General features: G+C 40.2%; 1 protein-coding gene across 6 annotated transcripts in view; it reads right to left on the reverse strand.

Annotated features, from left to right (window-relative positions):
- Positions 1 to 7917: 7917 nt before the first annotated feature.
- galnt13 (polypeptide N-acetylgalactosaminyltransferase 13) overlaps positions 7918 to 23360 on the reverse strand; it is a 33135-nt gene continuing 17692 nt past the window's right edge. For 3 of the 6 annotated variants that reach the window (XM_029459616.1, XM_029459612.1, XM_029459617.1), the window contains 5 exons: positions 22273 to 22412; positions 19935 to 20033; positions 19052 to 19186; positions 13439 to 13647; positions 9679 to 9813 (listed from right to left, as the gene is read on the reverse strand). In XM_029459616.1, the coding sequence (XP_029315476.1) occupies positions 13462 to 13647; positions 19052 to 19186; positions 19935 to 20033; positions 22273 to 22412 (560 nt within the window). In that variant the 3' untranslated portion in view covers positions 9679 to 9813; positions 13439 to 13461. Of the gene's footprint in view, positions 9814 to 13438; positions 13648 to 18753; positions 18784 to 19051; positions 19187 to 19934; positions 20034 to 22272; positions 22413 to 23360 lie in introns of all 6 variants that reach the window. The other 3 variants (XM_029459615.1, XM_029459614.1, XM_029459613.1) reach the window with 2 other exon arrangements.

A 23360-nucleotide genomic window follows, 5' to 3' on the forward strand; every position in this document is an offset into this window, starting at 1 on the left:
TTCAGTGAGCCCAGTGTGCCCTACTGTACAAATGGTAGCTTCTAAAAACAGCACTAAGGCCTGACATAACCGTTTCCAAATGAAGCGATTACATGGCAGCGCAGAGCAACGTTGATGTGCCTCCAAGTGTTGTCTGCGAGGCTCTGTGGTTCAGTCCTCTTGAGAGGGACAGACAGGGAAAGATCTCCCCATCACCAGACCGTCATAATTGCCAGGTGAACATTAGGTACAGCTTCAGCAGGACTCTGCTTTTATAACGAGTGCAGGGGGACACAGGTCACCCACCGTGCATTCTGGCCCTCATTAGGAGGAAAAGGCTATACACATATTTGCTGACCAAAAATAAGGCTATTAGTTTGGACTGGCCGTCAGCCAGCCAGACAGCGGCAGCTAAAACATTTTAATTGCTGTATTTCACAGATATACTCATCGAAACAAAAGTTTTCTCCACAACTCTTGTCAGATTGTCTGTCCTGCATTTAGAAAAAGCAATTAACTTCTAAGAATACAGTGCGGTGTTCGATGAAACTGCCTGCATTACTGTCTAGTTTTCTTGAGTGTTAAAGCCCCCAAAAAAACTTCAAATGAAAGTATTCCTCATTAACGATAAATATTTATGACTGAATATGCAACAATCAACGTTTGAAACAAACATCGTATTATTTATTAAGTGTTCAACACTCAAAATCTCAGCTAATTTGCTTCATCAGGACTGTGTGGATGTGATTACATTTGATTGACAGTGACCAAACAATCCATCAATTAGGATTCAAATGTTAATAAATCCTGATTGGTGCACGGTAAGTATGTGACATCACCTTTGTCTAATTAAGTCACGTCAACCCAGTAATAAGAGCGCATAGAAAAACAAATAAATGAATAACCAAAAATGTTCTAAATTTGCCAGAAGAATGTGTGCTCATGTAGGATCCAATCACTCACGTTAAGCAGTTGATTCAGAACACATTTTTCTCAGGGCCTTTAAGTGATACAACCGTAAAATGGATAATTATCACGTGCAGTTTCTTTTTCTTTTCAAACCTAGATGTTTTCATGTGTTCCAAATTAAAAGATACCATTACACAATAAAGCATGTCTCTAGAAGGATCAGCCATACGGCAGTCTATAGAAACCCTTATTTGAACCATTATTCACACACTCCCAACCCCCCAGTAACACTTTTCTATTTCTGCTCAACACACAGGCTTTGTCACTGACAGCGCAATACAAGAGGTTAAGGTCCGGGCTTGTTCTTGTCACACACCAGGCGGCAGCTGATGTGTAACACTGTGAACTAAATTGGAATATATGCAAATTAGTTCTTATTTTATAGCGGCCTAATTTGGAAGAGCTGTACACTTAGTTTTTACAAAGCAAAAAGGTTATCATCCCTGGAAACAATTGCTTTTTCCATAACGAAACACCATCTCCCATCATGACCAGCTTGTGGTTTGCACTTCTTGCACCGGCGCATGTCAAACTTCTGTTAGCCAATGAACAGAAATACTTTGATGATCTTCTGTAACCCATTTCATAAAAATAGACTGGGCAGAACCTGATGGGCGGGTGGGTGGGGATGGGATTGATTTATTAATCTAATCAGACCAATGTAGGGCATGAGATGCATTTGTCCTCCTCTCTGAATCAGCTCGGGTAGCACTTGAGGTCATCCTCCAAGAAGATCAGCCAATCACTTCAGACAATCTTCTCTAATTTTCCATCTTCCTTTATAATCTCTACAATCAGAGGCAGAGCAGGGAAAACCGCCTCAGCTTTGATGTTGGCTTTGATGCGTTTGTCCTTCTATTTTCCCTCCACAAATTGACAACTTCCTCCCAAAACATTTTTTCTCTGAAATCTAATTTTTCCGCTACAATATTGATTTCTTTAACTTTAAACGAACAATGTTCTCATGAAAGATTAAGATTAGGTTTATAACATGATACTCACTGGATTCTGAAGCACTAACAGGCTCTCGTCCATGCTTGGCATGTAATGTGAAGCGATGTGGTGTATAGGCAGAGCAGCATCTCTAAACCAGTGATTCCAAGTGGTTCATCAATTGGATCCAAATATGAAGCCTTCACAGGAGGTTGAGATTGTCAGCATCTTGTGGTAATCAACGGACATTACAGCTGTTCATGAGCGACTATAAGAAGCCGCAGCGTTAAACCACAGCATCTGATAATGACGAAGATACAGCCACACATAGTCATGTCAGATGAGGAATTATAACAGACACCCAGTACACTTAAAAATAAATGGAAGTATTGATCTGGTGTAGTCTGTAGTTTTCTTTCCACAGCTGAAGGAAATACCTTATTAGTTGTTGCTGTGGTCAAAAAACAGCATCCGAACAGGAGTGTTTTGTAGAAAAGCTCCTGGAGATTGATAATTGATGACTACACAATTACTGCTGAATGTAGCAGGGCCCCTGATCACTGCTTTCATCGCTAAAAGGAGATTATCACATAGAAGAAGCTTGTTAGAGGCACTTCCTCCCTGTAAATCAATGAAAATTGCTCAAGAAATTGCAAGCATACCGTGCCCTGCTACATTTAAATACAGGTACTGTATGTTATTCTGTGTGTAGATGTATGCCTCCTGCGTCAGTAGATCTGAACCCCACTGAGACACTGGCCTCAAACCATGTCTAATTAAAGCTGCTTTTCAATGCAGGCGCTCTGGAACTTCAGGTCGCCTCAACAATTAAGTGCAGGATTTCTCCTCTGGTCTCGAGCGAGAAGAAAAGGTAAAAAAAAGGTTTAGCTTTTTCTGAGTACAACAGCAGGTTGTCATGTTGCCTGGATTTACCCTTACCTTACCCTTTACCCTCGATGACTGGCATTTACCAAACACAAATCAGTCAGCACAAATGACCACAGACTACAGTACGGTACTTCAGTACAATTTTGAGGTTCTTGTACTTTACTTTATAATTTCCTTTATAAGCTACTCCACTACATTTATCTGATAGCTGTAGTAACTACTTTCCACAGGAAAACAGAAAAGAACACATGATAGGCGTATACAGTACAGTACAGTACAAAAGCCCTTACAAAAACACAGTCACCTTGTCACAGCGATACAATTTCAAAGAGTTGTTAGCATTTCCACCAAAAGGTGATTTCCCCTCAAAACTTAGTATTTTTATTTTATTTTTGTATTGGTAATTTCACTTAAAGTAATGGTTTTAAGTACTTATTCCAAAATAGGTAGTTGCGGTATAAAGCAACACTTAGAAATTCAATAGGCTTTTGTATGAATTGATTTTTAGTATCAGTGGAAAAGAAACAAGGAAATACGATTACATTTAATTTCAAAACCTGCATTAACTAATAAATAATAACCATGACTCATAACAACAGAAACACTATAACATTGTTAAAACAAATAGTTTGAGGAATAACTGTAGGGCTTAATTGAATAAAATAAGGGAATTATACAGCGTGTAATGGTTCTTAGTCTGTGAGGACCCGAGGTGTGTGTCACATAGCTACAATTAGACTTGTCCTGAGCTTGAATAAGATCCATGCTTTATTTAGTCAAGAACTGTGCAGCCTCCATGGTGGGAGGCTCTGACCGTATACTACCTTCAAGAGCCGCAGTCACCCGCAGTAGGCCACAGATAAGGCATCCATTAGGGCTGTTATTTTAAAGCATCTCACCCGTTAATGGACCCACTATCTTATCCTCTCAGGCCCAGTTTACCAGCCTGGGTTTGGCTTCCTACAGGTGTGAGACAGGGCCCCTGCTGAGAGTGTGGTGAGGCACTGATGTGTTGTCATCTCCACAACAACAACTATTAATGCCTCTCCAAGGGCTACCTTGGAGAGGTATTAATAGTAATATAGAATATTTATAAAAAAGCATTAATAAGGGAAATAAAAAAATAAACAATAATCATTATATATAGTTAGAGTTATTAAATCAAATCAAATCAAATGTAATTATATAGCCCAATATCACAAATTACACATTTGTCTCAGGGAACTTTACAGACTGTACAGGTTACGACACCCTCTGTCCTTAGACCCTCGTACCGCACAAGGAAAAACTCCCTTAAAGAAACCCCATAATTAACGAGGGGAAAATGGAAGAAACCTCAGGGAGAGCAGCTGAGGAGGGATCCCTCTCCCAGGACGGACAGACGTGCAATGGATGATGTGTGTACAGGATAGACAACATAGTAAAAATACAACATCCATGTGACAGAAATTATTGTGTGATTGAATAAAAAAAGATATTAACGTGGGCATCAGGACCAGGGCAGCAGGCCCAGCCACGATTCATGATCCAGACGTAAACTTTATCAGTGGCAACCTGTCACATGAGAGACACAGAAACTCCGGGGATGATGCCCCGGATGCTGAGTTAGTAACATGCATTTACATAAATGCATACAGACAGAGAGGGAGAGGAGTGAGGGAGGGGAGGAGAGAGGAAGATGAGGAGAGAGGAAGAGAAGGGGGAAAAAGGAGAGAGGTGTAAATCCCCCGGCAGTCTAAGCCTATAGCAGCATAACTAGGGGCTGGTCCAAGGAAAGTCTTTAGCCTGCTCTTAAATGTGGAGAGGGTGTCTGCCTCCGAACACAAACTGGAAGCTGGTTCCACTGGAGAGGAGCTTGATAGCTGAAGGCTCTGGATCCCATTGTACTCTTAGAGACTCTAGGAACCACAAGTAACCCTGCAGTCTGGGAGCGTAATGCTCTAGTTGGGTTATAAGGGACTATGAGAGCTTTAAAATAATCTGGAGCCTGACCATTAATTGCTTATAGGTCAGGAGAAGGATTTTGAATTCTATTCTGTATTTTACCGGGAGCCAGTGCAGAGCAGCTAATACAGGAGTAATATGATCCCGTTTCCTTGTTCTTGTCAATACACGAGCCGCTGCATTTTGGATCAACTGAAGAGTCTTAAGCGACTTTTTGGGACAACCTGATAACAATGAGTTGCAGTAATCCAGCCTTGAAGTAACAAATACATGGACTAGTTTTTACTGCATCATTTTGATCATCATATTTTGCATCATATTTTTGCAATGTTACGTAGATGAAAGAAGGCAGTCCTTGAAATTAGTTTTATGTGGGAGTTGAAAGACAGATCCTGATCAAAGATAACGCCAAGATTCCTTACGGTGGTGCTGGAGGCCAAATTAATGCCATCCGGAGCTTCTATGTCATTAGAAAAAGCGTTTCGGAGGCGTTTTGGGCCAAGTATAATAAATTCAGTTTTGTCTGTGTTTAATATCAAGAAGTTGCTAGAAGTTGCTAGACATCCAAGTGTTTATGTCCTAAAGACATGCTTGAAGTTTAGCTAATTGATTGGATTTCAACTGGTTTAATTGATAGATAGAATTGGGTATCATCCACATAACAATGAAACTTATAACATTACCCAAAGGAAGCATATATAAGGTGAATAGAATAGGACCAAGTACAGAACCTTGCGGGACTCCATGACTGAATTTTGCTGGCATCGAGGATTTATCATTAACACGTACAAACTGAGATCTCTCAGATAAATAGGACTTGAACCAGCTTAGTGCGGTTCCTTTTATACCAATATAATGTTCCAGTCTCTGTAATAAAATGACATGGTCAGCAGTGTCGAAAGCAGCACTGAGGTCTAACAAGACAAGAACAGAGACAAGTCCTTTGCCAGTAGTAAAATGTGTCATGTAGAATGTAAACTGCTTTTCTAAAAATGTTTATTTTAAACCAAAACCTTAAACCAATAAACGTATACTATATAATATCATATAATAATCAGTTTATAATGTTAAAATTATTAGTTGTCAAAGAAGTTTGACATTTTAGGAAATACGCTTAAACATCGTGTCGGAAGCTACAAGAAGCAGCTGGTTAGCTGAGCTTAGCATAAAGACTGGAAGGTGTTTTCACACTTTGGTTTTAGAAAGGGTAAAGCAAATAACATAAAACGTGTTAATTAGTGATTATTTGAGGTGCTGGTAGGCCAATTATTTATACCTTTCTACAGAGGCTAGCTGTTTCAACCTGTTTGCAATCTTTATGCTTTTTTGCTAAGCTAGTCTATCCACTTGCAGCTTGTAGCTTAACATTTAGCGTACAGACATTTAAATGGTATAACCTTGTCGTCTAGCTCTCAGTAAGAAAGTGTATTTCTCTAAATGTCAAATTGTTCCTTTAATTAATCATACATAGAGAGCAATTAATCAACACGTTTGAGGAATGGCTGAAATAATTTTCCAAGAAAAAAGGCTAAACATTTGTTGGTTCCATTCTCAAATGTGCGAATTTGTTATTTTTGCCTGTCTTATATCACTACAATATTTGGGTTTTGGACTTTTGGTTGGACAAAAGTATAGAGCAGGTAGTGTACTAATCACAGGTTTGGCAGTCCGTTCCCTACCTCCTCCTGTCCACATGTCCATATGTCCCCGGGCAACACACTGAACCCCAAATTGCTCCCGATGGTCAGGCCAGTGATATGCGTCTTAGCTTCCTGCCATTGGTGTGTGAGAGTGCCTGAATGGGTGAACGAGCTGCAAAAACCTTGTAAATGGCTTTGGATAAGAGCACTTTATAGATGTAAACAAAACAAGCCATTCATAAGATGTCAGCCTAAGCTGGAGGCCTGTCAGTCTTTCAGCATGGTGCACACTGTATGGGACCTGCAAGTCCTACAGCAGATATCCTCAAAGTTCAGAAGGGTATCGTATTTTTTGCTTTTCCGAAGCCAAAAGCGGAACAGGAAAAATGGCGTAAAAATTGACTAAACAGTGTGGAAGACCTCTCACAGGTGAATCCTTCGAAGATCAACAAAAAGTCCCTTGTTTGCTCCAAGGTAAGATGCTGACTAATGATAGTTAGTTAAGCATGTTAGCAAACGAAGATGGTTGAATATTAATTATTAATCACTTATGAGATCCAGTGTATCAAGCCCACGATGTGCGAGCAATATCCTGGCAAGGTTTAAAACAAATGGAAAAGCGGGATAAGTTAGTTTTGCAAGGCAAAAGGGCTAAAACATATATTAGATAAGGAAGGCTATAGAGAGTCATAACTAAACGTTAGCTTAAATATAAAACAATGTATTGACTGACCCTGTTGTGCAAGACCATTGTTGTTCCTGTGTATGTTTATCTTTCTCAGTGTCAGCTGGATATTCCTCGTTCTTCCTCTCCCTCTATTGACCCGAGCGCTCCTTTTATCTGTGTCCCATTCAGGATGAATTTTGCCTCTCAGGTTTGAACAAAGCCAGAATCACACAAAAGGTCAAGCTTTCCTCGCTTTCCTTGTACAGAATAATGTGTCAGAAGTGCCTTCATCAATGGCCGGCGCCTTTACGGATACTGGACAAAAGAGGAAGGTAGCATCCATTACATTTAGTTCTTCTAAAACCCTGTTGTGTGGATGTTGTCCTCTAACAGTCACCATGGAGGAGATGCTGCAATTTACCACCTTTAAAAGCCCACACACTGAACCCTGGTAATGAGATGTACGGGGTCTTAAAAGCTTCAAGAACAAGGTTTATTAAACAACTGATGTATTTAGTGTGATGCGTTTGCTTGACACTGAAATGAATGCAAAATATATGTTCAGTCAAAGTTTTTTTTTTCTTCTACAAAATAAAGGTACAAACAGGTAACATCACTTTGCAACCAGTACATTGAAACATTACATTCCTATTTTAACACCATGCACTTTGAGATAATGAAAAACAATAAATGTATGTGCATAATATGAAAGAAATGATTGAATTTTAGTCTGAATGCCAAGCAGGCACTTGGCAAGGACTCAGTATTCAAGCAGCATTGATAGTATTTCCCCATTAGTTGCTCCCTTATGTGCGCTCGCTTGAGGCCCTTCAGGTGGTCTGAGAATTGGTTTTGTGGGGCCGATGATGAATTCCAAAACACACCGCAATTTCAAAATCCAAGGTAAGCACTGGTTTTTATTACCACGATTCCACATAAAACACTGCAATACCTTGTGATCTTTATACCATTCAATGTCTTTTTTCTCAGAGGAGTGTTCAAGTTTTACAGCATCTTAGAAAAATAATTAGTTCTGTATGTACAACAAACAACAATGGTGATAGAAACATGTTAACAACATTATGTACAATAACATTTGTTGCCTGATCCTGATCAACAATGTAGTAAAAAGTACCTGTCACAGTTGCATGGGTGATGGGTGAGTGTTGATATACTGAATGTTGACTTTACTGTAACTAAATGTTTGATCAAGCATTAATATGACGGTGACATACTCATGAGATATGACAATTAATTTAATATCAATATGCAATGTGTTTGCAAAGATTTAACATTCTTCTTTTTCAACACCAAAATAAATCCACCATTTTCTAAAAACAATGAACCAAATACAAAACAACTTTCTAAAGGCACACGAAACTATCCAGCGCCAAGACGTCATGACTTCTCAAGATATCGGTGGCAGGAATCTGAAAACTTGCAGAAACTTGAGTAATAACACTATCAGATAGCCGTGATGACAGTGCAGTTTCATCATTTAGGGAAAACTTACATTCATTCAAAATCAATTATATCTACTAATAGCAGAGTCTTGATTACTGCACTCTGAGCTGCCTCACATTTTCATATAATTCCTGTTTCACTAATATGGAACATTATGCGATTAATCTGGGAGGATGTTATAGCTACACTATTTTATTTTTCTCATAAAGATCCTAAAGTAGCTGCCTCTTACTGTCTGTTTTACACCGTGTTGCCAGAATGATGACAGAAAAATTCCATTTCATGTAATGTAATGGACAACAAAGTTTTATCTTCACAACCAGAGCCCGACCAATAAATCGGGCCACATATGCTAATCATGGATGCATTATTATCTGCCTATATGTCAGCTGAAAATTACCAAAAGAAATTGCGGTAAAGAAATTCCAAAAATATGTTTGAGGTATTTTAGAAATAGTTTGTCCACCAGAGAGAACTGATAATCTTTAGTCAAACAGAATGAACAATTCAGTATCAGCTCACAACAGCATTATCAGATGTCATAATCCCTCCAATATCAACATCAGTATCGCCCTCACAAATCCAGTATTGGTCGGGCTCTATTAACGTCATCACTTCCTGTTATTTGAATGTAACTCAGACACTGATATGGAGAGAGGATGAGCAGCAGTCATGAAAACAACAGTCTTGTTTTAGATTGTACCTACAGTGGACACCAGTGCACTGCATGAACACAGCACAAGGAAGGTCGTTTACACTGCAGACCATCGCAGAGACGTGCCTTGCAATATTCTTGTTATAGTTGCTCTTATGTTTAATCGTTTGTCCAGCAGCTAAGCGGCGATCTGAGCAGCACAGTGGATGCACGGTTAGCAGAGTGAGTGCTTTGATTTCTCAAAAGCACAGACCTCACACATCGTTCTTCCTGTTCGGACAAGGCCAGGTCCCCAAAGCCACAGCTTGTCGTGTCGCCTTAACGGCAGGTGCAGCTTCTCTAACACCTGTGGCGAGCTGTAAAAGGAGATGCCATAATGGAAGATAAGCTGCTGCTGCCTGGATCTCTGTATTTGTTGTTACAGGGAGAGGCATATGGTGTGCTGTGGTAGGAACCACCTGGCGTGGGTGTGGAGGGCCCGGGCTGGTTAGGATGAGGACAGAGTGTGGGGGGGAGAGAGGTGAGACGAGGGATCAGACGCTCAGGGTCATATTTCGAAGCAGCCACTGCTGAGCGTGGCTGCCGTTGCAGTCTCTCAGGGTGGGGACCATCTTGTCCTCCTCAGACGGCATGTCCAAACACTGGTTGCTGTTCACATGCAGCAGGGTGAGTCGCTGGAGAGAGAAGGACGAAGATGTAAACACGCACACATTAACGTATAAACACACACTATGTTCTGTCTCTTTTGAGAGTTATTTATTGCTGAAGTTTTTCAGTTATCATTTTCCCTCAACCTGGCTTATTGACAGTACTTCACTTCTTCTCTGGAGAAAGTTGAATCCACCTGGATGACTAACATGAACCCGCACAGACACACCTCCAAATATTGATTTCCCATATTTCACAAAAAAGCCCTTTGACCCAAGTAAATGGCCTGAGTTACTGAACTCTGTAACTGTGGCAAGAAAAAAACAATAGGCAGGTTGTTCTGGTCGAGAAAAAGTGAGAGTTGTGCACAACATGCACTGAGGATGCTCGGAGAATTGAGGCTCTTGTCATTGGGGACACTGTTGTCATGGCTACTTTACAGGAAGGATTTCTCTGTGTGTGACTGTTGAGCGTCAGAAGTTGTCAAAAAAAGAGAAAACCAGCATTACGTAATATTTTGGACATTTCGAATGTGTCAAATGAGTTGTAGTCATTTAAATGGTTGCTAGTAGCGCCGATACCACTGATAGTCAACACCTCAGTCTGCAGCTCATAGTGGTGTTCTGTTGCTGTTTGGCTCAAAGTTTTAGTTTGGAGTTGGCAGGTCAAACAGAGAATACAATGCCAGCTGAGATTGGACACAGAGGTGCAGTCAGGTGGTGGGACAGAAGACTACAGTAGGAGCAGGCCAAATGTCCAAGTAGCTAAAAATATTAGACAGAACATATCAGACCAAGATGAACAGGACAATTTAACAGACATGTTCTAATCTTAACTCTGCAACAACTGATGTGTTGGACGCTTGTATTGTATTTAGATTTAAATGCTTGTGACCTCAAACATTCCCGTTCTTTTTGGCATTTACTCAGCAGTATACCACGTTCTCTCAAATGTATCTCACTCACTCTACACATTGTCCCCTCCCCCGTCAGTCCTGTCTGTTTACTCTTCTATCACATAAACCAGAAAAGGCAGAACAAGCTTTTTTAATGTCCGGAGTGGAAAAACACACCTGTCGTGATAAACTGAACTCAATCTGTGCTCAAAAGGCTCCAGAGATAACAGCCCCACTAACAACTGGAAGAGAACCCTCAATGGTCTTGATTAACCATTTATGTTCATTCCCTCAATTTTACACCTCACTTGAGTTGCTTTTCTCATCCTAATGATCGCATCCAAAAAAGTAGAGAAGCTGAAGTTTTTTTTAAGAAGAAGCAGAGGCTCTGCTGAGGAAAACAATAGCATAAGAGAAATTATGTTACAGAATAACATGTTAGGTGCTACTGAGACACCATTACGCTTTGTTATGTCTGTAAATGAAGGGATCTAAAAGAAAACTTGACCTCAGTTTCACTAGTCTGCACCCATTTGTCTTGGGAGTCATTTTCAAACTAAACAGCACAGCATGAAAGAAAATCCATGTGAACATCTCTAAACACAGTCTGCATGTGGCATTAAAACATGATTTATCTTGCGGTTGAAGTTAATTCTTTATTAAAACAAGATTGTGCTTTGACTGTTGACAGAGGATATTCAAACTAATGAGCACACAGAGACGCTCAGGCCATGTTTGATCTAAAGCTATAAAACAAAAGGGCCGGACATTTTCTGCCTGGTTACAAAGAAGTGCACACTCACACACACACACACACACTTACATCTTTCCTGAAATACACATCTCAGACTGCCCTGCAGGACACATTTGTTCAAACAGAAGAAGAACAAAGAGAGCAGGTGGCGTTCGACCTTACACACCTGCCAAAAAAACTAAGGGAAGGAACAACAAGGTAGCGCTACACTTCAGACTTTTCAATTAGTTTTTACGATTTTAACAGCGGCTAATTTTAAGAATAGGTAAAGAAAATCAGAAAAGTTCTCTAAATGTTTTGCCAATGACAAGCAGTATAATCAACAAATAAATCTGTAAAGACCTTTTCACACATGGAGGTAGATCTCATCTATAAATCATAAGAATCTGACAAAGGCAATAATGAGAATCAGATTTTTTTCTTTTCATTCAAAGATCCAAAGCAACTCTAGTCGCAGCGATGACAGAAGAGGAGTGGAACGGAGGAGGGTGGAAAAAAACGTTCCACAATTATTGAAAATACTAGAAATGTGGAAGTCTTGTCTTATACTCATAATTATTGTATGCCTCCTTGGGGGTAGAGAAAGCTCCCATCTCAGCCTCCCAACACACCAGCCATCCTCTCCGGAGCAAGTCGCTGAGTGTGTGCACAGCTGAGACCGGCTAATTAAATGGGGACAGTTTCTAACCGTAAGCCCTGATTGAGGAACATCCTCCTCTTTGTCACCAAGCAGCGCAGTGTACATGCTGAAAGGCAGAAGAGTTCCTGTTTGACGTGATGGTGAGCTGACTGAGAGGGGTGGGCTGCTTTTATTTTTTGTGAGAAATAAAAAAAACAACGGATTCCTTCAAGGCAGAGTCAGGCAACAGTCTCATTTGCTCTAATAGTGCCCTGCTCTTGTGTACGTGCTGTCCTCTGGTGCTTGCGAAACCAAGAGGACCATAGAGTGTAAACAGCAAATCAGGCCATCTAACAGCAGGTCTCTTTACTGCTGCAACTCTGACACACACCAGCAGCCGTGGGAGCTCCTTACCCAATTTACCCTGCTTGCACACAAAAACTGTGGCATGCTACAGTGAAATTGCTCTTTAGCTTTTTGAGAGATACAACAGTACAAGACTCTGAGGTGCAAACACCATTTACCTCCGCAGAACAGACGAGGCTACAGAGAAAATGACGGACTGGAAAAAGCAGGAAAAGCAGAACCCTGAAACGGACAGAAATGCTGAGCCAAACAAAATGTCCTTACAACAGTATGTAAATAAGCAGGCCGAGTGGTGAAAAGCACTGATAATTGGAATTCATTGGTTTTATAAATGTGTACATGGCACACAGTGTACACAGCTGCTTCAGGCCAATAGATGAGTGTCCTGAGAGGCCAGGGCCATGAAAGGCAGGTTCACAATGAAGGATCACTTCAAAAGAACTTATAAACAATGGTGAGGCCATTTCAATCAGCCCTGCATGCAGATAATTTGCTAAAAATAAACCTCCTCCATCTCAGGCACCATTCACCGAACGCAGGCAGGCCAGCGGACAGCCGGTGGATTTTCACATCAAAATAAAATATTTACGTTGGAAAATAAATGTCAAATGAGATCTAATTTAGCATGAAGACCGGCTAAAGGTCTTGTTGATAGCACATTATACACAGAACCATCTTTATGGGACATCTGTCATTCCTTGATGTGCGTCCGCCCCTGTCTTCAAACGGTCCCCCCTGAAAGGTCACCGGTAAAAGCTACGTAATGCTTCCTAAAACAATTTCCATGCACATTCTGACTAATACCTGAAACATGACAACAAGCTCTGCATTCATCTGCCCTTACTTACAAAAACAAGAAAAAATATATATTTTTAAAACAGAGACAACAATCAGCTACAAAAGGTGTCTATTAAAGCCCCAACAGGACAAACTAATCTACTTCTAACAATGCTAATGACAAACTACATCCCTACGCAGCAGCTAAAAGGACCAGCAGCTTGCCTCATTTGTACTAACCTGCTCACCTCATGCCCTACAGCTTAGAGAAAATAATCAGTGGGACTGAAGTAAAGGTGTCGAGCGACTTCCAGACGTGTGTAGTTGTGGAGGATCCAGGCCTGTAAGGGACTGTTGTTACAGTACTCCACTGTGGGGCCAAAGGTGCCGTCCTCCAGACGGCTGATGGTCAGACATGATTGGGTGATGATGTGGAGGAAGGTGTGCTTCTGCGGCGAGCCGGGAGTGAAAGGGACAGATGGTAGTGAAGGTAAGTCTGAGCGTCATCAGTTATTGTTAAATGAATCCATCTGTTCGTCACTGTGAACCTTTCCAGTTTAATAAGAGCTGATTTGTTTTCAATGACAGTTAATCAAAATGAAAAGGGTGTGTTGTTTATTTGAGGTGTTTAAAACCAGAGGCCTGTTTAATATACCCAGGATATCTTTGTGTTATCTGCTATCTTAACTAACCCTAACATCCGCGATCCCGCTAAACGGTCCTACGACGGTGGTCATCAACTCGGTAAGTGAACCCAGGGCTCTGAGCGCGTTCACATAGTAGGGGCGGGGTTTGCAGCGTATGACGAGTCAAAAACGGGGACACATGTGCTGTCAGCAGAGCGTCATATTTCACAAATGAAGAGTAAACGCATATATTAGACGAATACGAAGAAGTTTAACACATAATCCAGGCTAAAAGTGTCATCGTTTAAACTGCGAAATGCAGGAAGGTGAATGTGTAAGTTAATAGATACAGTTAGGGCCATAAATATTTGGACATTGACACAATGTTCATAATTTTGGCTCTGTACACGACCACAATGGACTTGAAATTACACACTCAATATGTGCTTTAAGTGCAGACTTTCAGCTTTAATTTGAGGGTATGGTAATGGTGGCGGAATTACAACACATTGTATACGTAGTATCCCCTTTTTAAGGGACCAAAAGTAATTGGACAATTGGCTGTTCAGCTGTTCCATAGCCAGGTGTGTGTTATTTCCTCGTTAGTTCATTTACAAGGAGCAGATAAAAGGTCTAGAGTTCATTTCAAGTGTTGTATTTGCTTTTGGAATGTGTTGAGGTCAACTCTCAATATGAAGTCTAAAGAGCTGTCACTATCAGTGAAGCAAGCCATCGTTAGGCTGAACCATCAAAACAAACCCATCAGAGAAACAGCAAAAACATTAAGTGTGGCCAAATCAACTGTTTGGTACATTCTTAAAAAGAAAGAACGCACTGGTGAGCTCAGCAACACCAAAATGTCTTGAAGACCACAGAAGACGACTGTGGTGGGTGACAGAAGAATTCTTCTCCTGGTGAAGAGAAACCCCTTCACAACAGTTGGCCAGATCAAGAACTCTCTCCAGGAGGTACAGTCGGTGTATCTGTGTCAAAGTCAACAATCAAGAGAAGACTTCACCAGAGTAAATACAGAGGGTTCACCACACCATGTAAACCATTGGTGAGCCTCAAAAACAGGAAGACCAGATTAGAGTTTGCTAAAACGCATCTAAAAAAGTCTGTAAAGTTCTGGATCAACATCCTGTGGACAGATGAGACAAAGATCAACTTGTACCAGAATGATGGAAGAGAAGAGTATGGAGAAGGGAAGGAACTGCTCATGATCCAGAGCACACCACCTCATCAGTGAAGCATGGTGGTGGTCGTGTTATGGCGTGGGCATGTATGGCTGCCAATGGAGCTGGTTCCCTTGTATTTATTGATGATGTGTCCGTTGACAAAAGCAGCAGGATGAACTCTAAAGTGTTTCGGGCAATATTATCTGCTCATATTCAGCCAAATGCTTCAGAACTCATTGGACGGCGCTTCATAGTGCAGATGGACAATGACCCAAAGCACACTGCGAAAGCAACCAAAGAGTTTTTTAAGACAAAGAAGTGGAATGTTCTGCAATGGCCAAGTCAGTCACCTGACCTGATTCCAATTGAGCATTTCATTTGCTGAAGACAACACTGAAGGGAAACTGCCCAAAGAACAAGCAGGAAGTGAAGACAGCTGCAGTAAAGGCCTGGCAGAGCCTCACCAGGGACCAAACCCAGCGTCTGGTGATGTCTATGGGTTCCAGACTTCAGGCTGTCATTGACTGCAAAGGATTTGCAACCAAATATTAAAAGTGACAATTTGATTTATGATTATCTTACTTTGTCCAATTACTTTTGGTCCCTTAAAAAGGGGATAGCACGTATAAAATGTGTTGTAATTCCTCCACCATTTATCTGATTAGGATGTAAATAGCCTCAAATTAAAGCTGAAAGTCTGCACTTATTGATTGCTTAAGATTGTTTTAAGTCCATTGTGGTCGTGTACAGAGCCAAAATGATAAACATTGTGTCAATGTTTCAGCTGCAACCCCAGAGGCGTAAAACGGACTTGGGAGCAAATAAAAAACTATATAAAATCATCATTCATGGTGGTAAGCAGAGTGGCTATCACATATTGATAATCACCCAGAGCATAGGCCTACATTACATGTTGACACAAAGTGAATATGATATACATTATAACTACACAGATAAGTTAATATTTGATATGATTTGATATACAGTGTTGTGTTGTGTGCTTACAATCCCACAGACTGCCAAGCGTTACTTTGCTTCTTTTTATGTATGCTGTAGGTGTTAATTAGATATGAACGTAAACCTATTGATCGCTTTGAATTATGTACTTTTATTTATTTATTTATTGCTCCCAAGTCTGTTTCACCCCATCGGCGATGCAGCTGAAAGATAAGACAAAAATATTGTCATTCACGCCATAAGAATATTTTACATCTAAGCAACACATTAATTGAACAGAATAGACACATGTAATTACAGTGAGATGAACGCCCTATATGAGGCAGTAATATTAAAAGCCTGTTAATTGACGCATTCACACAATCGGAGATTGTTTGCCAGCTCTGCATTTGGCAGTTTAAACTGTGTTGCTTTTAGCCTGGATTATGACTTTATACAGCCTATAACTTCTTTGTTTTATCTTACAATCTTACCGAGCTGTGATTGGTCAGCAGACGGAGCTTTTACACAAGATAAACTCTTATCTCGCACTTAACCTCCGGAGCAGATTAGGTGTGCAGCATAAGTTAGCATGACGATCTACCCGGCAGGGTTAACCCTGACGTTACCTCGCTAAGCCCCAAATCCTGCTTTGTAGTAATGGCCTCTAGAACTGACAGCACTTAGTTTATAAGAGACATAATGTTTTGACCATGCATGCATCAAATTCACAGTATGAAACAACATATGTTAAAACTTAAGCCACAGGATGTAATAATTAATCGAAAAGGGGACGCAAATATCAAAACATCTGAGCCACATTTAACCTGAAACAATTACTGTCAATCATTGATACAACATCCTTTAAATAAGACAATGTCTTTTAAAATATGTGAAATACATAATCAATAGATTTTATTATACTATAAAAGATAAGATGGGTTTTTTCATTGGTTAGTAGTTATTGTCTAATCTGCCTCCGTTACCCCCTTTTTTTGACATATATCGTTTGTCTCATTTAAGGACATTTTTATCAATAGGTGATGTGATACTGAGGTGAAATTTAGTTCAGATGTTTCAATTTGAGCTTCCCCTTTTGATTGGTTGATACAACCTGTGGCTTAATATCTCGCTCATGTCATATCGGAGTTATTGGAATCACGAGTTTCCAACTTGTTAATGCTTGCAAGTCGTAAACATGTAAATCTTTCCCATCTCTGAAAGTGACATGAGGATAAAGTTGTTGTTACATATTGTGAATTTGATGGCTAACGAAGGTCCCCGATGAAAACATGATGTCTCTAATAAACCCAGTGCTGCTGACAGATTGCAGGAATCAACATTTTTTCCCCACATGATTAAATGTTCTCTACACACCTGTCTAAGGTGTGAATTAGATCAAAATGAATAACATAGTTCAGCTGACCTATCTTTATTTGTAACTTTAACTCTCTGTGAGAGATTAGGGAAATCATTGTACCTGCCTCAATGTATATTCATGTGTGATTGTTGGACAAAGCAGAGTGAACACAGCTCATGAGAGAAAGAAGGAAGGAGGTCTGTCATGGTTGTGAATGAATACAGCAGGAATATGGTAGAGTCAGGTACTCCTGTGAAAGTGAACCTGATGAGCAGATGAAATGTTAATGGTACTGTAGTCACAAAGGATTCGGTCCCTGTCCATCAAGCTTGGGCTTAAAATAACCGCGGCCACTGACAGCGGTGAAACCCCAATGCTGTTTACAACAGAGACCAGTTCTCTTGAGTTTATGAATTATTAAATTTTTTTTCCATATTAAGAATGCACTCAAAGAACAAAGTGTAATGAAAGGATCTCTCCAAGGGTTTGTTCAGTGCTTGATGGAAAGGCCTCTGGGCCTCCTCACCTTGTCATTTCTACATGTCAGCGATAGGACATCTCAATCACTGATAGATAGCACTGTATTCAGCACAATCTTTTCTAATGGCTTAAAAGAGAATGCATAAATTGTTAATATAAAAGTTGCTTTTTGTGTGTGTTGTATAATCCATAATGGACTTGGAGTTCTGAGTCAACAGGGCTTAAAGGGGAATATGTTTGTTCTCCTATGAGATTCAAAATGTCTCTCTGTTTTCCATTTAAGAGCCTGCAACATCTGTTTCTGCGTTGTATTAACTATTAAGATAGTAAGAATATTACAGCTTGCATAAACAGGAATAATAAGTACAATTATTTTTGATAATTTTAACAGCAGAGGGTGCTGTTTAAAATGCAGTTCTTTTGGCTTTGTCATTCATCTAATCTTTGTTTTCATTTGATGCTACTATAAATAAACTGTGACTCACTCACTCTTGTGTATGTTGTGTAAATACAATAGTGTCTTGTCTGAGTGTGTCTTACAGGCCATAAGGTATGCAATGCATTAGGTTTATTTTTCAAACTGGCAGATGTTTCTTCCCATTTATTTTAATTAGGATTGATTAAATAGCAGAAACACTTTTATGTGTAATTAAATACAGTTCAACAGGACTAAAAACTCTAGAATGACCACACAGTTGATTGTATTATACTGCATTCATTTTAGTTACATGCACCTGCCTGAGTGTATTTGCTTTGCTAAATTTAGTGTGATGAAGTAAATAAATATAATTAATTTTAAAGAATATATTAAGATAGATTCGACTTGACTCCTCTGCCAAAAAAGGTAAACCATAAATCATCTACTCTAATAACCACCGACACTTACACACACAGTTATGGGATAAATCACAACACTCGAAGCACAGTACTCAAACTACGGGGCAATATTCAGGAGCGATGACTTGAACAGCTTACCTTGAAATCATATTCCCACTTGCCAACATACTAAGTAAAAAGGAGAGAACATGACAGGAGAGACACAGCTGCAGGGGTGGAAAAAGCAACTCAACTTCTGTAAAGAAACTGACATACAGCGCCATCTGGTGGCAGCAAACAGGTACTCCTTTTCCCACTTTGCACTACCCAAATCTTCCCCAATGACACAGGCAAACACATTCAATCAGCATTTCATCAAAGTCATTTTCTAAAACATCAGACATCAGGAAGCAATAACGGCCTGGTTATGGATTATTTGTCTGAAAAGGAATCTTACCTCGGCATCGTACTCGAACATCTGATTGCCCTTCATGTGGTGACACTTGAGCATGACGACAGGTCCGTTGAGGCGGGAGACGTCCAGACAGAGGTCGTCTGTCCTAATTTCTTTATCCGCCGTGTAAGAGAACACCTGGAAAACCAGATGTCTCTCTCATCAGATGAAGCATCAACATCATCACTAAGCTTTTAGAAATGTATACAATCATGTCTTTGATGAGAGATGTGAATGACTTGCACATATTTATTCATGAATTTATTTAGATTTGCAGCCTTCATTGTGTTTGTGGTTCCAAACCTGATTTAGAGTCTGCACTGTACACAATGAGGGACGTTTTAGTGCTTTCTACCCACTTTTCTATATTTGTTGGTCTCATGCAGTGCAGCTACACACACTATCCCATAATGAGAGTTGCAAGGACAGAGGGAACAATGATTAGACAAAAATACAATCACATTCACAGCACAAACCGTGCTAAAATGCCAAAGACTTCACAATGACCCACAGCATTGAACCAAATCAACAAAGGACTTTAGAAACAAGAAAGAAAAAACTTGGCAAAAACCCAACTTGTATTGTATTGAAAATCTGTGGATTGACTTAAATGTTGGCAATTCACACACACTTTGCCTCCAACCTGATTGAGCTCAAGCTTTCGAGCAAAGACGAAATCCCAAAGCTCATGTTTCCAGGATAAAGAAGTATCAAAGGCTCGGCTTTTCAATCTTAATCTAAAAGAGATTTATTCTGCGTTCCACTCACAACACTTAGAAATACCTCTAAAAGGCATACTTCCAGTTAGTGGGACATTGTGTGTAGTTTTAAAAAGAGATACAAACAAACAATAAATATGTTATCTAAATGTACTTGTGTCATTTACCTGGTTTCCACCCATGCCGTGACAGTTGAAAAAGCCAACTTTCTCGTTCTCCTTTCTTCCCATGTTGTCCACACACTGGTTGGTCTCAACGTTTCTGATCTACAGGCGGGAAATCATAAAAAAAATTATCATTAGAAGTTACCCTTACTCTAATGTGAAAGGAACTTTCTGTCTGTAGTCTCTGTCTCTAATTTCATACTTATTAGTAACTTAACCAAACAGAAGCCGTTCAGGTCCTGCTCAATATTTCTCATTAAAAATGAATCATCTTTTCTACACCCTTTTTTTATCTCCTGTGAGTGTTCATGAATGTCCTCTTCTTTATTGCTACTGTTTCAGTTTTAGTGCCTTGGATTGTTTTAGTGTTACACTCAGATCGTATATTATTTATGATTTTAGATTAGATAGGATTTTCTGTTTCTGTTGCTCTGTTTAAGAAGGGAAAGAGCAGCTTTATCTGAGGTCTTCTGGAGTGCAGGGCACTCCTTAAGACCTTCTTTGACTCTATGGTGGTATCATGCTATTTTTTATGGAGTGGTCTGCTGGGGCGGCAGCATCTCGGCTGCTGACAGGAAGAGACTGAACAGACTGGTGAAGAAGGCCAGCTCTGTCCTGGGGAGCCCTCTGGACACTGTGGAGGTGATGGGAGACAGGAGAATGACGGCCAAGCTGTCATCTCTACTGGACAACATGTCCCGTCCCCTCCAGGACACTTTGTCCGCACTGTGCAGCTCCTTCAGTGACAGGACTGCTTCACCCGCGGTGTCTCACGGAGAGATATTGTAGGTCCTTTCTTCCTGCAGCAGTCAGACTGTACCATCACCACGGCCCCTGGTACACCACCACACCAACACAGACTATTCCACCACTGTGTGCAATATCACTGCCATGTGCAATATTCACTTTTACAACTTTTTATCAACCACTTTGTACTTATATTACTTTTACTCTATTTTATTCTATTTAACTATTGTGTACTCGCCACTTTACTTTCTTGTTCTTTTGCTGAAACAAGGTCAATTCTTGGGTTTTGGACTGTTGGTCCGACAAATAAGACATTTGAAGACGCTGCCTAAGGCTCTGGGACATTTTTCATTATTTCTTTATCATTATCAGACATTTTATAGGTACAATTATGAAATCATCAAAATAGTCAACATTAAATGATGAAAATAATTGTTAGTTGAAGCCCTAACATCCTCTATATAACAGATATTGTGTGACCAAGTTATCCAAATTCTACTCATTATCTTCTTTTAAAGCTGAGATAAGTGATCTAACTGCACAATTGACTTTACAGCCAACTCAGCATTCTAATAAACTCATACATTCACAGAGCTAAAGCTGAGCTGGCTCTATATGTTGCCTTAGCGCCTTAATATGGCTATCATGCAGGAACAGAATGGCGTTCATAATTAAGTGATATAAAACCTAATGGTTCCAGCTGTTAAAGAAAGGCTGACTGTGTGTTATGGAGGATGAGAATCAGTCGGGAGAGGTCTGGTTTAGAGGAAGATGGGAGCTGAGGTGCTGCAGTAGCTAAAGAGAGAGAGAGAGAGAATCTGGTTGTACTGCAGCACAGCAGAGTGGCACAGATATAAAAATCCTCTCATCCTCAACTGTATGAATGTTGGAGGATTACAAGCTCATTTCACCACGAGTTCTTCAACTGACATTACTTTTAAATGGCTCCCATCTATCGCACAGACAGCGCACTGCATGTCAGCGCCGACTTTACCCCAGTGCGCTGCTGTCGACGAGAACCCACGGGCATCAAGAGGCAAATTCAGGTCACCTAAAAAACTTTTCTGTGTGAGGGGGAACTAACGAATCAAACAAACTAAAACTTCTATTATCTCAAAAACAATTAACCATGAATTCTCACAGCTTAGCTGCAAATTATCGCACAGTTCCCACAATCCCCTTCCTCATTTCTAAGGAGCTACTTTGTATGTTCCGTTTCTGCTTATTATAGTAATCATCTGATGAACAATTCTCCGTTTTTTCAGATTTGCAGAAAAGGGGAAGAAATGTCATAACAAACCTGCTGGTTAACAATGTACAACCCTGTCTGAGACAGATTCTGACTTTGCGTTATTTTGCCTTTAATAATTCCTTTTTGTTCAGTGCAACACAAAACTGTGCCATGAGATTGTGTAAAACGTATAAATGAGCCTTATCTCAGCTACCCAGCATTCATAGCAGAACTGTGTATGTGACTGGGATCAATAGTGCCTGCGCGAACATCCCCTTGTTTGTGAGTCCAAGGCATTCAATACGAACAGCTGCGGATGCATCTGTTGCATTAAGGGAGATCAAAGTACAAAGAAGCTCATACTTCACCAAGCGAGTAGTATCTTCTTGGGATCTGGGAGTCTGGGTAGATGTTCTCTAGATACCAGGAAAACGGTTTGCACTTCAAGGCCTCGCGGAGGTCTTTACGGGAAGAAACGTCTCCGTAGTCCACACGCATCACACCTGGAGACAAAATGCCAAAACAAGGATTCATATGTATAGACAGGATGGGGTTACATACATACAGTAAGTATCACTGAACATCACCAGCCAGCGTTAACCTTAGTATTTACATTTTTTGAAATCAAATAATCTTATTTTCTTGCACTACCAAGACTTAACACCAGAGGGACTCTTTATTTATTAAAAAATAAAACAAATACAAAATAGAACACCTTGGCTGTGTGGGTGGTCATGGGAGGATTTTCCATGACACATGAATCACCTAATTTCTAAAAAGAGGGCATGTGAAGAAACTAAGTGAAATCCTATTTCTACACTCTAAATTTCTAAATAAGGCACCTCCTTAGGAAATGCACAAATGCAACAATTGTGGAATACCGTTTGTCTTGATTTATGTTATTTTATCTAGAATGGGGACTGAATGATGCAACTGAAGTCTGAAGGATGATTGGACAGCGACTGGCTTCTCTTCAGAGTGCCTCTTGAGGACTCATATCTTGCATTTAGAAAGACTAGGGTGGTAATTTATCATGAAAGAGTGTGATTGCAATATAACAGAATACAATATACAACACCAGCCATCATGTTAAGACCTACAGAGTTGTGTATTTATCCATCAAACACGAGCAGGACGATGCAAACATCCCCTTCTGTAACACCAACAAGGTCTTACACTTTAATCTGGGAAATAGAAATTTCAAGTCGGCAGATAAAAGCTAAGACCTGAAGGCCACTCTTCCTCCCCTGGCTCTCTATTTCCATCTCTCTCTGTATGTCGGGTCTGAGCATCACATGTTGCAGATGATGAATAGCCTCTTTGATCTTGAAATCACCAGTGCAGAGGAGGGAGATGCACTTTTAATAGGATCACTAGATGCCACTCCCAAACTCAGCCTGAGCAACATACTGTGTTCCTCTGTGCCAATAAGTGAGGTCTGGCAGCAGCAT

Source organism: Cottoperca gobio, chromosome 21, assembly GCF_900634415.1.
Source record: "Cottoperca gobio chromosome 21, fCotGob3.1, whole genome shotgun sequence".
NCBI classification, from domain to species: Eukaryota; Metazoa; Chordata; class Actinopteri; order Perciformes; family Bovichtidae; genus Cottoperca; species Cottoperca gobio.